The 18,199-nt window shown below is 43.1% G+C and overlaps 1 protein-coding gene across 1 annotated transcript in view; it reads right to left on the reverse strand.

Moving 5' to 3' along the window:
* Nlrp1 (NLR family pyrin domain containing 1) overlaps positions 1–18,199 on the reverse strand; it is a 122,916-nt gene that overhangs the window by 5,951 nt on the left and 98,766 nt on the right. Inside the window, 7 exon segments of the mRNA XM_040748048.1 lie at positions 3,940–4,081; positions 4,911–5,036; positions 5,530–5,792; positions 11,809–12,032; positions 12,962–13,046; positions 13,414–13,535; positions 18,004–18,093. Of these exon segments, the coding sequence (XP_040603982.1) occupies positions 3,940–4,081; positions 4,911–5,036; positions 5,530–5,792; positions 11,809–12,032; positions 12,962–13,046; positions 13,414–13,535; positions 18,004–18,093 (1,052 nt within the window).

An 18,199-nucleotide genomic window follows, 5' to 3' on the forward strand; every position in this document is an offset into this window, starting at 1 on the left:
AATCTACATATTCAATGCAATCCCCATTAAAATCCCAGAACAATTCTTTACAGACCTTGAAAGAACAATAATCAATTTTTATGGAAAAACAAAAGACCCATGATAGCCAAAACAACCCTGTTCAACAAGGCAACGTCCGGAGGCATCACCATCCCTGACCTCAAGCTCTATTATAGAGCTATAATCCTGAAAACACCTTGGTATTGGCACAAAAATAGATAGGTAGACCCATGGAATCGAATTGAAAACCCTGATATTAACCCACACACGTATGGACATCTGATATTTGACAAAGAAGCTAAAAATATACAATGGAATAAAGAAAGCATCTTCAACAAATGGTGCTGGCATAACTGGAGGCTGGCATGTAGAAGAATGTGGACCGATCCATGTTTATCACCGTGCACAAAACTTAAGTCCAAATGGATCAAAGACCTCAACATAAATCCAGCCACACTGAACCTCTTAGAAGAGAAAATGGGTGGTACCCTTGAACGAATTTGTACAGGAGACAGCTTCCTGAACATAGCACCAGTAGCACAGACAGTGAGATCAACAATTAATAAATGGGACCTCCTGAAACTGAGAAGCTTCTTTAAGGCAAAGGACACAGTCAGCAAGACAAAAAGGCAGCCCACAGAATGGGAAAAAGTATTCACTAATCCCACATCTGACAGAAGGTTGATCTCCAAAATTTACAAAGAACTCAAGAAGCAAGTCTCCAAAACACCAAAGGATCCAATTAAGAAGTGGGCTGCAGAACTAAATAGAGAATTCACAAAAGAGGAGTCTAAAATGGCGGAGAGGCACTTGAGAAAGTGCTCAACATCCTTTACCATCCGGGAAATGCAAATCAAAACAACTCTGAGATACCATCTCACTCCTGTCAGAATGGCTAAAATCAAAAACACCAATGACAATTTATGCTGGAGAGGATATGGTAAAAGGGGAACACTCCTCCATTGCTGGTGGGAGTGCCAACTTGTTCAGCCACTTTGGAAATCAGTATGGAGATTCCTCAGAAAAATGGGAATAAACCTACCACAAGACCCAGCAACTCCACTCTTAAGGCATATATCCAAAAGATGCCCATTCATACAACAAAGATGTCTGTTCCACTATGTTCATAGCAGCTTTATTTGTAATAGCCAGAACTTGGAAGCAACTTAGATGCCCCTCAACCGAAGAGTGGATAGAGAAAATGTGGTACATTTACACAATGGAGTACTATTCAGCAGAAAAAAAAACAATGGAATCCTGAGATTTGCAGGCAAATGGATGACATTTGAAGGAACCATCTTGAGTGAGGTAACACAGTCACAAAAAGAGAAACATGGCATGTACTCTCTCATATATGGATTTTAGACATAGATCTGGGGAGTGCCAGCTTACAATCTCATGGCCAGAGAGTCTGGGAAACAGAACCTTAATTCAGTGGCTGATGGAAGAAGAGGCAGACTCCCATGGCTAAGCACTGAGCTGAACTCAAGAAAGCCAGTAACAGAGAGGGAGGACTGATGACCAAAGGGATTAAGACTGGGCTGGTTTAACCCCCAGAAACAGCTGACCTGACAAGGGTTAACTCTTGAATCCAAGGCTGATGCCTGGGAATCCAGCATGGGACTGATCAAGACCCCCTGAATGGGGGTGTCAGTGAGGAGGCCTATGTAATCTATTGAGCCTTGGGCAGTAGATCAGTATTTATCCCAAGTATACAAATTGACTTTGGACTACCAGCCAACAATGTGAGATGCACTCTCACCCTGAACTCTTGGGGGAGGGTCTAGACCCTGCCCAGGATGAAATGACAGACTATTTCACCCTCCCTGGGGAAATGAGGGGACATTGGGGGGTGGGGGGAGGACACAGGAGGAGGGGAGGGAATCAGACACGGACCTGGAACTGACTTGTGAAGCAACCTTGTTTCTAATTTAAAGTTAAATTTAAACATAAATAATAAAAAAGAAAAAACAAACAAACAAAACAAAACAAACAAAAGAAATGATCAATGGACAATCATAGCAATTATGGACACCAAAAGTAAAAAAAAAAGAAATGAATTACAGAATCAAGCCATTGAGGCCAGACATATGTTAGAGGTGTCCCTGAATGGAGGCTGAGTAGGGAGGCCATTGCATGAAGCTATGAAGTTGAAGCCTGCATTGCCTTGGAGAACTCAAAATGTTAGAGATGCCAGGGTGGAGGTGACGAGTATGTCTCTATAAGTAGATATTTATATCAGCAACGGGAAGCTCTAGGAACATTGTGGAAGAGGAAGTGTAAAGAATGTAGCAACAGAAGACATGGAGAAGGGTTGTGAAGTGTTATCTTCTAAGTGTGACATGACCACGGCCATCATGAACTTGTAGTAACTTCACCTACTGTCTCTGGACCCACACAAGCAGAGCCTGCCCATCAGTCAGCTAGACAGGGGGAAGCAGCTCACAGGGACAGTGACACTTCCTGCTAAACCACTGGCAAATATTATGCTATGGAGACAAGGGAGGAATACATCCTATCTGTATGCCTGCTGGTGAGCTCTCTAGGTTTTACTGGATAGTGAAAACCCAGGGACACACAGATGGCTCCAGGTAAACTATGTGAGACATAAAGCAAAACTTATAAATGTGGGAAAGAGATTTGCACAAGAGAAGAGGGAATGGCCAGAGTAGGAGGGAGATAAGAAGTTATGTTTAGGGTGGAGTTCCTAGAATGCATTGTATGCATGTATTAAATTGTGAAAACAAATTTATTTAAAAGTTATGTATGGATTTGAGATCGAGTATCTCATGGTGGCAAAATGCTTTTATTTTACAGCTGAGTTATTATGTGAACTGGAGCCAGATGCTTTGTGCATCTCAAGATCTGTCACTTCAAGGGCAGTGGAAGAGGAAATCAGGACACAGAACTGAGAAAATGGGGTTCATAGTATGTGATGATTTGGATATTATGTATCCCATGACGATGGTCATGTGTTGATTGATTAGTCCTGCATATGTATTAAAAGGTGACTGTTCCTGTGGGCTGTGAATTTATGAGTGAAACCATACACTAATGCACTGATAATTGTGTGAGTGCTGAGAACAGAAACTGTATGAGAGTACACTGGAAGAAGTAGGTCATTGGAGGCATGTCCTGAAGAGAAAATTTTGCATGAACTTTCCTCTCCTCTCCTCTTCTCTTCCCTCCCCTCCTTTTCTCTTCCCTCCTCTCCTCTTCCCTCCCCTCCCCTCCTCCCTCCCCTCCCCTCCTCCCCTCTCCTCTCCTCTCCTCTTCTCTCCTTTCCTCTCCCCTTCTCTCCTCTCCTGTCTTCCTTTTCCCTCCCCTCCATTTCTCTCTCCTCCTCTTCTCTCCCCTCCCCTCCTCTCCCCTCCCCTCCTCTCCTCTCCTCCCCTCCCCTCTCCTCCCTTCCCCTCTCCTCTCCTCTCCTGTCTTCCTTTTCCCTCCCCTCCTTTTCTCTTCCCTCCCCTCCTTTCCCCACCCCTCCTCTCCCCACCCCTCCCCTCCTCTCCTCTCCACTCCTCTCCCCTCCTCTCCTCTCCTGCCTTCCTTTTCCCTCCCCTCGTTTTCTCTTCCCTCACATCTCACTCTAACTCCTGCTCCCACCTCTCTGCTTCAGAGCTACCAGATGAACAGTCTCTCCTTTCACAAGCTCCCAGTCCATGGTATTGTTTCTCATCAGGATCAAAGAGATAGAGGCAGCTGACAATGGACTGAAACTTAGTTCTAAGACCATGAATCAAAACAAACCTTTCTATTTTTAAGTTGTTTTTCTCATGTTTATTCACAACTGGGAATAGCTGACTAATTCAACATATGAATCTAGCAAAATCCACACATCTGGCTATTTCAGGACACCAAGAATGAATGACAATACACTTTCCCCTACTCGTTGACTTCCTTCTGGCTTTTGGGTATCTGAACCTAATCTAATTTTACCTGGTTTCAGCAAGGCTTCCCATATGAGATTTGTGTGCTTCTTGTCTCTGATTTGCAGCTTGATTCCTGAACCCATGTGGCCAAGGTGTATCTCAGAGAAGAGCTGGGATTCCCCAGGGCTCCTATAGCACAGCTCCAGTTCCTGTAGAGAGACAGAGCTGCAATGTGAGAAGCCATTACTCATTCTAAGAAAGAGGCTTGTCCCCACCCCCATACTTTCATGATCTTGCACACCACATCAAACACTGGATATCTTTTGCACTGAGGTAACCCACAGCCTTTGAAAGCGTATCTTCACTCAGAAGGTTAAAGACCCAGCTAGAAGCCCATCATACTGTTTCTTTTATCATCACTCTGACAAAAACCTGATGGGAAGCAACTAAGGAAGGGTTTATGTTGTTTAGTTTGTGGTGGGAAATGCATGGAAGCTGGAGTTCCATTATTAGTGGCAGGAGATTGTGGCACAGCTTGTTACAACCCAGAGGATTGGGAATTCGATTTTGAGGTGGGGAACAGGGCATGACTTTAACACTCAATGCCCACCACTAGTGGCCTGCTTTTGATGGTCACATCTCACATATTTGTTTCCTCAACTCCTCCAATACTAGCTCTAACTGGGGATCAGGTGTTTTAAAATGTACACCTGTAGGAGACATTTCAGATTCAAACCGTAACAAGTGAGAGCTCATCCTGAACATCTTGCTCATACGTCTTAAGCCAGGGCTTGCTGTCCATATTAGGCTGGCACTTTCTCTGCCATATTGTATCCTATTCCTCAATTCCCCCAGGCCATCTATATTCCTGTATGTCCCTTAAATTGTTTTCCACCTAACTAGGATGTATTCTTACTCATCCCAAATCCCAGTAGTTTTCTCCCCAATCTCAGTTTGCTGCAAAGCCCTGTACTTGCCGCACAGGCTTCCCAAGCCTGGCATCTGACCCCGAACAATAGCAAACACCTGTATGCTCACCTTTGGAATGATTTCCAGCTTCTTGGATGCAGACACCGTGTAGCGGGAACCGATGTAAAGAGAGTCTACTGGGGGTGGCTTGTTTATTCGAATAAACTGAAACTTCATTTCTTCATCATCAATGGCCTAGGGAACATTTACAGTGACTTAGCTAGATTTCTGATCTACAACATCTCTCTGATCTGAATAAGGTGAGGTGGTTGATCACTGCATGTGTGTGGGGTGGGGTGGAGGTGATATCTCCTGGGCACCCTTCTGCCTTGTGTTCTGCCACACAGACTATTGAATTATTGGTCCCTGTCATGTTCATTGTGGGAACATTGTCCCTGCCGTAGAGGAAAGGATTTGGCTACATGTTTGATGTGGAGATTTCCCATCCTTCCGATAGGTGGAAAAAAGGGTCATAGAAGGCTGTGTACAGATAAAGGGGCAGTAAAGGCAGTTGGGGGAGACTCTGGTGTAAGGGGGGCAGGAAGAAAGCAGAAGTACAAACACCAGTGTTCTCTTTATAGAACTGCTTACCACTCCATGTGGGGAATGTCTCTAAGGGGCTCCCTAGCTGCATCTCAGGTTTCCTGTCTGCCCACCCTGGCCCCACTTTTGTGGTCCTCAGTGTCACCTTCCGGATGGTGCAGTCGTTGGGGATCAGGTACAGATGAAGGGTGACCTCCTTGAGATTGAGGTGATAGTAGATCAGTGTGATGGTAGTGATGGGGATGAGGTGCCTGACAGCAGGAATCATTCTCACTAGAACTCCCATTGGGGAGAAGCTTGGGTTTTCCAAGATTGTGTAGTGCTGCTCCACCCTAGTTGGCATTTCTAGGATCATTCCATGTTCTTGAAAGTGAGCCACATGGAACCAGGAGATGTCCACCTGTCCCTCTGTGAAAGAACAGATTCAAAGATGTAGATTTAGTGTTCCCATTGAACCATGGTTTGCTGGAAAAATAGCACTTAGGATTTAGAATGACTATAGTGGTTTGAATGTGAATGACCAGTATAGTTGATGGAACTGTTTGGGAAGAGGTAGGAGGTGTGGCATTGTTGGAGGATGTGTGTCACTGGGGTGGTTTCAAAAGCTTTTGCTGTTTCCAATGTCCTATCTTTTTCCTCTGTGACAATAAGTAAGTTCTCAGCTACTGCTCCATTGCTATGCCTGCTCATTTTCTGTCGTGATCCCTGCCATGATGGTCATGGACTCACCCTCTGATACTATGAGTCCCAATAAAAAAGTTTCTTTGGCCAGTCAGTGGTGGCACATGCCTTTAATACCAGCACTTGGGAGGCAGAGGCAGGCAGATCTCTGTGAGTTCAAGGCCAGCCTGTCTACAAAGGGAGTTTCAAGACTGGCTACATAGCTACTGTGAAACCCTGTCTTGAAAATCAAAAAAAGTTACTTTGATCATGATTTCTATTTAGTTTGTATTCATTTTTGATGTGTATGAGAAAAACTATGACCAAACTTAAGTTTTATTAATTAACCTCCAGTGACAACACAGCAGAACTATCAACAGTTTCCTCATTATCATTTCAACATGCCAGGGAGGGGAGATTCTGCCATGGTGACTCATGAAGACTACCCCTCATTGGAGGCAGTTTACCTTTGACCCTCTCTAGCTGCTAGGGAAGCATTCACAGTGGAGTGGAGGTCCTTGATGGTGTTATCCATGGTGCTATAAAGAACACAGCCTCAGCGTCCACTGTCAGAAACTGAACAATCAGCACGTTCTCTGAGGTGCTGCCATCATCACCAGCTTCAGTGTCTTGGGATTGGCAGTGTCCTCTATATTCTTAGTTGCAGGATGGAGTTTGCTGTTATGAAAGAAACCCAAGGGTACCTTTGTCTACTGCAGACAACACTGGGTGTATCACTGGAATAGTGAATTTTAAATGTGAACTTTATGAAATCTAGAATCAGCTTGGATATAGACCTCAGGGCATGATAGGAGGACCATTTTGTCATGGCTATGTCTATTCTGTACCATTGTATGTTGTGAGTATATAACTTTAAAAAATTTTTATAGGAGCTCATAGTTAAGAGATTGACTAGAGTTTGTTTTGAGAGGCAGACTTTGTGGACTTTTAAACTGCTGAAATTATTAAGGACTATAGGGGACTTTTGAAATTGAATTGTAATTTGAATTGTGAGACAAAACTGAAACTTTGGAGATGTGAGAAAGAAAGTTACTAATTAAAGTGATGTGCTTGGGTGTAAGTTGACAATCATGATGATGAATCTCACTTGCCAACTTGATCCCTGCTCATTGATGCACCACTCTGCAATCCATCCTTTGTCCTTTTAGCACTGAGTTTGCTTCCAGCATGAACTATGACAGACAGTGTTTCAGTGTATGTCTTTTTTCAGAGAGCATTTCTATTTCTCTTGGGTGACTGCTTTGGAATCAATAATCACCAGGAAGGGAGACCATGAAATTGTTCCTGCATGAAGTGGTACAGTTTAGGATTGTCATCAACAATATGCTAACTAATAGTTTCATCTGGAACCACATAGCACTAAAATGCCATCTGTGTGACAGTTCAGGGCCTAGAGACCTTGACTTTCTCTAAGTCAGTATCATCCCCAACACCAGATCCTCAAGTTGCCCATGCTACATGTTGTGCTAATTTTCACAGAATCCCATAAGATGCTGTACAACTCCAACTTCCCTTCTTGTTAGGGTAAACATTAATCATGATGTGGGGCAATTTCATTGTTAAGATAAGAAATTTAGTCCTATCATTCAGACAGCAGGTAAGAGTCCTCCTGGCAGGTTGCTCTACCACATCTGCCACTCATTGGATCCTGTAATCTGCAAGACCCACTCTGCCAAACCTACTGAAGCCATCATCCTCTCCCTAGCCTACCATTCTCCATAAGATTGGCAGCTTCTAGAGGTACATACACCACCTGCACCAATTGGAAGAAGAGCAACCTCCCCTTCAAGAGCCCTCTCCGGCAACTTCAGCAGATCCTATAGGCAGAAACGCCACTGTAGTGATAGATTCGCCTCTGCATTTGTAGCACTGACCATGCCTTTTGGGCGTGGTCACAGGTGCGGACATGACCGGTTAAAATGATAAGGATCAGGGTCGGAAGATCCCTTCGGGTCTCGGAGAGCTTCAGGGTGTCAGGGTCTGTATCCTTGGAATGGGATTGCCATGACAGTCCCTTGTTTCTTGTGTAAGTTCTTTTCCCCCAATAAACTCCATTTCATTTTCATGCCTTCATGCCACTCACACCAGTTGGAAGAACAGATACAAGCAAAACCCACACCAGTTGGAAGAACAGACTCCATAGGCAGAGGCACAACCCACACCAGTCGGAAGAACAAACTCCATAGACACAAGTAATGCCCACATCAGGCAGAAGAACCAGACAATAGACTGGACCTAGAGATCCAAACCACAACAAACCTCAGCTGAGACAACCCAACTTGACCTAACAGCCAGACAATCATCTGAACCCTTGGCTACTCAGATCAAAGACAATAAAGGGAACAGATCATAAGGGAACATAAGACTCATTCAACAAAGCTTTCACAAGAATCAACACCTGTACTTATAATTATTCCAAACCCAGATGGGTAGACAGCAGTGTAAGAAAACATTCTGGCTGCGTGGTGGTGGTGCACGCCTTTAATCCCAGCATTCAGGAGGCAGAGGCAGGTGGATCTCTGTGAGTTCGAGACCAGCCTGGTCTACAAGAGCTAGTTCCAGGACAGCCTCCAAAACCACAGAGAAACCCTGTCTTGAAAAATAAAAAAATAAAGAAATAAAAAGAAAATATTCAACATCAAGAGCAGTATGATATCACCAGAACCTAGTGGTTCTAAAACAGCAAGACCTGAACATCCCAATGCAGATGAAGCAGAAGAAAATGACTTTAAAAATAGCTTTATGAAGATGATAGAGGCACTTAAAGAGGAAATGAGAACTTCTCTTAAAAATAGAGGAAAAGACAAACAAGAAATCAATAAATCCCTTAAAGTGAGCCACGAAAACCAAGGGAAAAAACTATCAAATAAGTGACAGCAACAGATGAAGACTTGAAAATTGAAATTGAGGCAATAAAGAAAATATAAACTGAAGGAATTCTGGAAATGGAAAAATCTGGATAAATGAACAGGAACTACAGATGCAACATTTTTCATTTGAGAAGCATCTGGATTGTTTTCAGGTTCTAGTTATTATGAATAATGCATGAACATAGTTGAGTAAGTGTCTTTGTGGTATGACTGAGCATCCTTTGGATATATGCCCAAAATTGGTATATCTGGATCTTGAGGTAGATTGATTCCAAATTTTTTAAGAAACCACCATACTGATTTCCAAAGTGGCTGTACAAGTTTGCACTCTCATCATCAGTAGAAAGGTGTTCCTCTTTCTCCACATCCTCTCCAGCATAAGCTGTCATCAGTGATTTTAACCTTAGCCACTCTGATCAGTGTAAAATGGTATCTCAGAGTCATTTTGATTTGTATTTCCCTAATGACTAAGGATATCGAACAATTCTTTAAGTGTCTTTCAGCCATTTGAGATTTTTCTATTGGGGATTCTCTGTTGAGATATGTACCCGATTTTTAGTTGAATTGCATGGCATTTTGATGCTTACATTCTTGAGTTCTTTATATATTTTAGAGATCAGTCCTCTGTCAGATGTGGGGCTGGTGAGGATTTCTCCCCCTCCCCACTGTAGGCTGCCATTTTGTCTTATTGACACTGTCCTTTGTCTTACAGAAGCTTTTCAGTTTCAGGAGGTCCCTCCCCTTTATTGTCAATCTTAGTGTCTGTGCCAATGTTATTATGTTCAGGAAATAATCTCCTGTGCCGATGTATTCAAGGCTACTTATCACCTTCTCTTCTATCAGGTTCAGTGGAGCTGGATTTATGTTAAAGGGTTTGATTCACCTGGGCATGAGTTTAGTGCAGGGTGATAGATATGGATCTATTTGCATTCATCTATATGTCAAAATCCAGTTATGCCAGTACCATTTGTTGAAGATGCTTTCTTTTTTCCATTGTATAATTTTAGTTTCTTTGTCAAAAATCTAGTGTTCATAGGTGTGTGCGTTTATGTCGGGATCTTTGATTCAATTCCATTGATCCATGTATCTGTTTTTATGCCAATACTGAGCCAATACTATAGCTCTATAGTAGAGCTTGAAGTCAGGGACGGTGATGCCTCCAGAAATTCCTTTATTGTACAGGATTGTTTTGTATTCTTTTGTGTTTGGTTGGGATGTTCTATAGATGTCCATTGCTATTAAGGGATATCAATGACCAGTGATTGTTGATTCCTGTTATTTTTTGGTGGTGGTAGTGGTGTGTGTGTTTCCCATCTTTAAGATTTGCTGGTGTGGGATTATCTATTGCCTGTGCTTTCCTGGGTATCTATAATCTCCTTGGGTTAGAGTTTTCCTTCTAGTGCTTTCTGTAGGGCTGGATTTGTGGAGAAGTATTGTTCAAATCTGGTTTTGTTATGGAATATCTTGTTTTCTCCATCCATGTGATTGAAAGTTTTCTGGGTATAGTAGCCTGGGTTTTCAATCATGGTCTCTTAGATTCTGCATAATGTTTGTCCAGGAACTTCTAGCTTTGAGATTCTCCACTGATAATTTGGGTGTCTTAGATAGGGTCATTCTTGTGGGTCCCTGAGGTTTTCCATGGCACCAGGTTTTCCCCTAACCCTGAAATTCCCCCCATCAAGACTACTCTTCCCATCCATTATTCCTCTAATACAACTCCCACACCTAGCCCACACAATCTGCTCCCTCTAGTTTCCATCCCTCCATTGCTCCAATCCCTGTTGCCGGTTTACCCAGGAGATCTTTTCTGTTTCCCCTTTCTAGGGAAATCTATGCATCCATCTTTGGGCTGTCCTTTCTATCTAGACTCTCTGGGGCTGTGAATTGAAGGTTGGTTATTCTATATTTTATTCTTAATAACCACCCATGAGTGAGTACATACCATGCTTGTCTTTCTGTATCTGGGTTACCTTAATCAGAATGAATTTTTGTAGTTTCATCCATTTGCCTGCTAATTTCATGACGTCATCATTTTTTTTACAGCTGAGTAGTACTCCATTGTGTATATGAGCCACACTTTTTTTAGTCATTCTCTGGTTTGTGCTTGTTTTATTGCATCTTATTATGCTGTGTTTGGTTGATATCACTGTGAAGCCTGTTCTTTCTGAAGGGAAACAGAGGAGCAGTGGATCTGGGGTAGAGGGTGAATGGCAGGTGGGAGAACTGTGAGGAGCAGAGAGAGTGGAGGTTGTAGTTGGGATGTATTGTATGAGAGTAGAAGAAATAAAAAGCAACAATCTTCTGAAGGAATCTTTGGAGATCATTGAGGTTCGGACACTTTATGAGGCCCCCCATCTTTTCCAAGGAAGCCTTTCTTGTTTTGCTCAGTTCTCAAATGGAATATGGTGATGTCGTTTTCTCCCTGCCTGTAACAGTGTAATGGCTCACAATGTTGGTAGACCCTGGGTACCAAATGATCATTATTAGTTTCCTTAGACTTATCCACTTTGCAACAATCTCTTCAAATTTCTCAGTTATTCTCAGTTCCCTGCTGGATCCCCGAGGGACATGGTGTGTAAAGAACACTTAATAATCGCAAGCTAATATTGCTACTGAGGATATCACTTTCCACTTAGGGACTACTTTAGGTAAAACAGAAATAAAGTCATAAGGCTGGGTGACATGTGCTTCAAAGAAGATACATTAGACAAGAAGGGAGAACAAAACATCTCAGTGTTCACCTTCATGACCTTCTCTGCCTCGTTAAAGAAGCCATGAGACCTTTCCTCATCACCATCATCCTACAGTCTGCTTTGTGACATGTCAAGTCCTCCCATTAGCACCACCCTGCTTCTTATGCTTCCCTTGGTTACCTTGGACAGCCACAAAGTGAGGGAGATGTACAGCAGCCACAGCTCCCTGCTCAGCCTTGATGTCAAACAGTGGCCCAGCCACCATGTGCCTGTGCTGCAAGGGAGTTTCATTCAGGTATTGGCTCCAGGCACAGAATCCAATATCGATGGTCACTGCCCTTGTCACCACAAAGCAGAGTCCCATGTTGGGACAGTGATAGAAACCAGGCACAGGAAACTGAACTCTAGAAAAGGGAGAGGCAGACACCAGTGAATACCAGCTCTGCTCATCTGCTGAATGCAGACCCAGTGCAGGGCTGGGGACACAGACTTTAGCCAGGTGGCTGAGATATGACTTCTCTTTTAGCTGCATGTGGATGCTTGACTAAGTCATTTAGCCCCCAAATCTGTTTCTTCATCTGTGCATAGGGATAATGACAACACTGTCTTATACACCTGTGAGTACTGAATGATTCAATGCAAACCTACAGCAAATACACACCTGAAGCAGGTAGCTATTCCTATGATGATAAAATAGGTGTGTGTGTGTGTGTGTGTGTGTGTGTGTGTGTGTGTGTGTGTGTGTGTGAATTTCTGGGGATCAAGTTAGGAGCTTGCACACTTGACAAAGGCTCTACCATTGAGGTACATCTTATGTTTTTAGACTTTTTGTTCCTGAAGTATAACCCAAATATAATGAGGGGACTGATGCTGTTTACATCACAAACAAAGTAATCTGTGGAAAACCATAATTGAGATAATAAAATGAAGGACTCGTATCAGCTCTGTTGACTTGGTAATGGTGATCTGGTCATGGAAGATGAGGTCCTGTCTTAACTACACAGAGGAGCATAGTGAAATGTTTGTGGGTGAAATCCTCTGATGTCCTGCACTCACAATACTGTAACAGTGATGACAAGGGAGGAATTTGAGTAGCTGAAACAGACTTGGAAGAAATGGTTGCTGGAGATGAATAATTGGATGGGGAAATTCTTGCGCTCTCCAGTTTTTTAGATGTCTGAAACATTTTATGAAAAAGACCTCTAGTTTTATAACAATCCAAAATTCTTGTCTTCTGCATTGGTGAGGCAAGGAGGAGACACGGTAGAAACTAGGAGAAAAGTGTGGTTAGTGTGCTGGGGAAAGTCACCTTTTCCATGCAGAGCTCACTCACCTGTAAAGGTTTCTCTCTCTGTCAACCACCTCAGTAGCGACGGGCCCTGTAGGGCCCCAGAAGTCATCTTCAGTATACATTGGTTCTGTATGCTTGTCTCTTGGAGAGTCAGGAGAAGTTTGATGGAAGGGCTCTGATGGTGCAAGTTGTGAGTACCCCTGCTCTGAAAGAGGTCAGGAAGTGGTCACTCTGTTTCCCCAGCCCTCTCTAGTGCTGGTCCAAGGCTGAACTCTTCAGGTTGACCAGCCTAGGCCTCAACAGAAAGTATGTCTACAGACTTTATCATTGTTCCTTTGGCTGCCTGCATGATATATATATATATATATATATGTGTGTGTGTGTGTGTGTGTGTGTATTATATATATATATGTATATATAATTTTGTATTATTTTCTTAACTACTGCTTGCTTTCTGAGCAACCTACCACTCCAATATCTGCTCCCAATCCAACTGTTGTGTTTCATTTCCTATTGGTTCATACCTGACTGTAGTCTCTGCTGTTTGAATGAGGTCAGGCTATCTCCCATTTCTTCTTCATTCATGTTCTTAGTAGGTTCCATCACATGTGGCTTCCTATACAAACACAAGTTCTTTCCCTCAGATGTCAGGAATAGCCAGGGAAATGAGGATTGTATACACAATATTCCCCATAAAATCTAAGTCATTTGAATTTGAACACAATCTCATGCTTCTTCTCTGGGCTATATCTCTGAGAAGGCCCTCATTATCCTAGGTGTCCATACCCCAGAACTGGGATCATCTCAATCCTTTTTGATCTAGTTTGAATGTGTTCCTCAATGTTTATCCATTGGAAAGCTAATCCGCAATGAACAGTGTTGAGAGGACAGATGGCAGGACACAATGGGATCATGAGTATTCTGCTTTAAAGAAGGGGTTAATGTCATCATCAGAGGAATAGATTCCTTTGGCCTGACAGGACTTGTCACTTTCAGTCTTCCCAGTTGTGTAATCAGATGGAATAAGAAGAAGGGCTTCACACAAAGAGAACTTCAGACCACTATCCCTCATGAACATTGATGCAAAAATACTCAATAAAACACTGGCATATCAGATCCAAGAACACATCAGTAAACTCATCCACCATGATCAAGTAGGTTTCATTCCAGGGATGCAGGGATGGTTCAACATACGAAAATCCATCAGTGTAATCCACCATATAAACAAGCTGAGAAATAAAAATCACATGATCATCTCACTAGATGCTGAAAAGAGCCTTCGACAAAATCCAACACCCCTTCATGATGAAGGTCTTGGAGAGATCCGGAATAACAGGAATATACCTAAACATAATAAAAGCTATATGCAGCAAACCAACAGCCAACACCAAACTAAATGGACAGAAACTCAACGTGATTACTTTAAAATCAGGAACAAGACAAGGCTGTCTGCTCTCTCAATACCTCTTCAATATTGTACTTGAAGTTCTAGCTGGAGCAATAAGACAATGAGGAGATCAAGAGGATACAAATTGGAAAGGAAGAGGTCAAACTTTCACTCTTTGCCGATGATATGATAGTTTATAAAAGTGACCCAAAAAAACTCTACCACGGAACTTCTACAGCTGAAAAATACCTTCAGCAAAGTGGCAAGATACAAGATCAACTCAAGAAAATCAGTAGCCCTACTATATATAGACAAAATGACTGAGAAAGAAATCAGAGAAACATCACCCTTTACAATTGCCACAAACAACATTAAATACCTTGGGGTAACACTAACCAAACAAGTGAAAGACCTGTATCACAAGAACATTGAGTCTTTAAAGAAAGAAATTAAAGAAGCCCTCAGAAAATGGAAAGATCCCCCATGCTATTGGATAGGTAGGATCAGCGTAGTTAAAAATGGCAATCTTGCCAAAAGCAATCTACATATTCAATGCAATCCCCCTTAAAATCCCAGCACAATTCTTCACAGACATAGAAAGAACAATTCTCAACTTTATATGGAAAAACAAAAGACCCAGGATAGACAAAACAACCATGTTCAACAAAGCAACGTCTGGATGCATCATCATACCTGACTTCAAGCTGTATTACAGAGTTATTGGCCTGAAAACAGCTTGATATTGGCACAAAAATAGACAGGTAGACCAATGGAATCTAATTGAACACCCCGATATTAACCCATGCACTTATGAACACCTGATATTTGACAAAGAAACTAAAATTATACAATAGAAAAAAGAAAGCATCTTCAACAAATGGTGCTAGCGTAACTGGATGCTGACATATAGAAGACTGCAGATAGATCCATGTCTATTGCCATGCATAAAACTTAAGTCAAAATGGATCAAAGACCTCAACATAAATCCAGTCACATTGAAACTCTTACAAGAGAAAGTGGGAGATACCCTTGAATGAATTGGTACAGGAGACAACTTCTTGAACATAAATCCATTAGCACAGACACTGATATCAACAATTAATAAATGGGACCTCCTGAAATGGAGAAGTTTCTCTAAAGCAAAAGACACAGTCAACAAGACAAAAGGGCAGCCCACAGAATGGGAAAAGATATTCACCAACCCCACATCTGACAGAGGGTTGATCTCCAAAATTTACAAAGAACTCAAGAAATAAATCTCCAAAACACCAAAGGATCCAATTAAAAAGTGGGGTACAGAACTAAATAGAGAGTTTTCAATAGATGAGTCTAAAATGGCTGAAAGACACTTAAGAAAGTACTGAACATCCTTAGCCACCCTGGAAATGCAAATCAAAACAACTCTGAGATACCACCTTACTCCTGTCAGGATGGCTAAAACAAAAAACTTCAATGACAGTTTATGCTGGAGACGATGTGGAGAAAGGGGAACACTCCTTTACAGCTGGTTGGAGTGCCAAGTAGTATAGCTACTTTGGAAATCAGTATGGAGATCCCTTAGGAAAATGGAAATCAGTCTATCACAAGACCCAGCAATTCCACTCTTAGGCATATACCCAAAAGATGCACATTCATACAACAAGGATGTCTGTTCCACTGTATTCATAGCAGCCTTATTTGTAATAGCCAAAACCTGGAAGCAACCTAGATGCCCTTCACCTGAAGAGTGGATAAAGAAAATGTGGTACATTTACACAATGAAGTATTATTCAGCAGAAAAAAAGAAAACAATGGATTCTTGAAATTTGCAGGCAAATGGATGGCACTAGAAGAAACCATCCTAAGTGAGGTAACCCAGTCACAAAAAGACAAACATGGTATGCACTCTCTCATATATGGATTTTAGACATGAATCAGGAGATTGCCAGCCTTCAGAGTGTCTGGGAAACAGAACCTTCATCCAGTGGCTGATGGAAGCAGAGGCAGACACCTACTGCTAAACACTGAACTGAACTCCTGGAATCCAGTAACAGAGAGGAAAGACTGAGGAGCAAAGGGGTCAAGACTGGGCTGGTGAAAACTAGAGAAACAGCTGACCTAAATAAGGGGGAGCTCTTGGACCCCAGACTGATGGCTGGGAGGCCAGCATGGGTCTGATCCAGATCCCCTGAATGTGGGTGTCAGTGACAAGGCTTAGGCAATCTGTGGGGCCTCAGGTAGTAGATCAGTATTTATCCCTGGCGTACAAATGGCATCCCACATTGAGGGATGCTCTCTCAGCCTGAACTTTTCGGAGAGGGTCTAGACCCTGCTCTGAATGAAATGGCAGACTCTGGAGATCCCCCATGGAGGCCCTCACCCTCCCTGGGGAACGGAGTGACAACTGGGTGGGTGGCTGGGGGGGCCTGGTGGTGGTGGCAGGGGGAGAAGGTGAGTGAGAGGGAGCTGGGATTGACATGTGCTACATACTTGTTTCTCATTTAAATTTAAAAGTCTGCAAAAAAGAAGGGCTTCTCTAGATGTAGAGTTTATGCCCTTGCCCTTCCCTGTATCCAGAGGCAAGAAATTACCTCAATTCTTATTTAAGTGCCCAGTGTCAGACATTGTGTCAGAGCTGCACAAAACTAATGTCATCATGCACCATGAATGCCAGTCACCTAGACAGTATTTTCTAATTTCTAATTTCTCTCCTCTCCACCTCCACAGACTCCATCCTTATACCAGGATGGAGCGAGCATTGTTCTGCACCACTGTGGCTTCCTCTGGCAGGTATCCCTGCTCCTGATCTCACCCCTTCTAGCTCGTTTTCTACATAGTAGCTGAGCATAAACTATCAGCAGGGATGCCCTTCCATCGCTGAGGTGCCAGAATGCCTCTCATTTCCTCTGGGGACAAACGAAAAGTTCTTAGCATGGTTCATCATTCTTGCTGTGGTCCCTGTTCCCCTCCAGGCCCTCTTATGTCACCCTTTCCTGCTTAAATCTAGACCAGTGCCTCTCAAATCACTGTGCCAAGATGTCACCTGGACAGCCTTCTAAATCAGAAGCTCACTACTTGAAACTGTCCTATCCAAGATTCGGAGTCAGGAGAGATGGAGTGGGGCCTGAGAACCTGCATTTCTGGAGCTCCTAGGTGATGGTGAGGCAGAACAGATGGTCTCACACATGGTTTCTGTCCTCACTCAATGGAGTTGCTGCTGCTGCTGCTGCTGCTGCTGTGTGTGTGTGTGTGTGTGTGTGTGTGTGTGTGTGTGTGTGTATTAGGATTGGGACAGTGGTACACAGTTTTTCCCTAAAAGACTTTCTCTCCTCAGGGTGGCGACTGCTTTCATTGTTCCAGTAGTCTGGGTTCAGTGCTGGCTACTTTTATCTACTATTATCACACTAATTATACCAGAAGACACTCATCACTAACTCAACTTATCATATTCTTTTATCCTGATTGAAGAAATTAAGAAGGCATGTTAGCTCATACAGGTATAATACACACACGTACACACATGCGCGCACGCACACACATGTACCCTACCTCACTTCACAACAGCCTACCTCACTTTAGTTGCTGTGATTTGTGATTCCTGGTTTCTTCATGGCTCAGTTTGTCTTTCCCATAGCCTCAGGACCCTTCCCCACCTCAGCTCTGGAGCAGACACATAGAGCCTGGGTTGACCAGTAGGAGTTCTGTGTCCATCACTTACCATGTGCTGGAGATGAGCAGCTGTGGATTCTCTGCCTCCAGGGCCCTGAGCTCCATCATCACCTGCCCACTGAGAGGGGCCTGGTCCAGTCTGCAAGCACAAGAGGGGGCTTGTTGTGGGATCCACCACAGGACCATGAGGCCTCAGGGTCCAGGGTCCTGGACTCTGTTGTCATAGATGGAGCCAGTGAGGAGCC

The sequence above is a fragment of the Mesocricetus auratus genome, unplaced genomic scaffold (assembly GCF_017639785.1).
Source record: "Mesocricetus auratus isolate SY011 unplaced genomic scaffold, BCM_Maur_2.0 Super-Scaffold_100007, whole genome shotgun sequence".
In the NCBI taxonomy this organism is placed as follows: domain Eukaryota; kingdom Metazoa; phylum Chordata; class Mammalia; order Rodentia; family Cricetidae; genus Mesocricetus; species Mesocricetus auratus.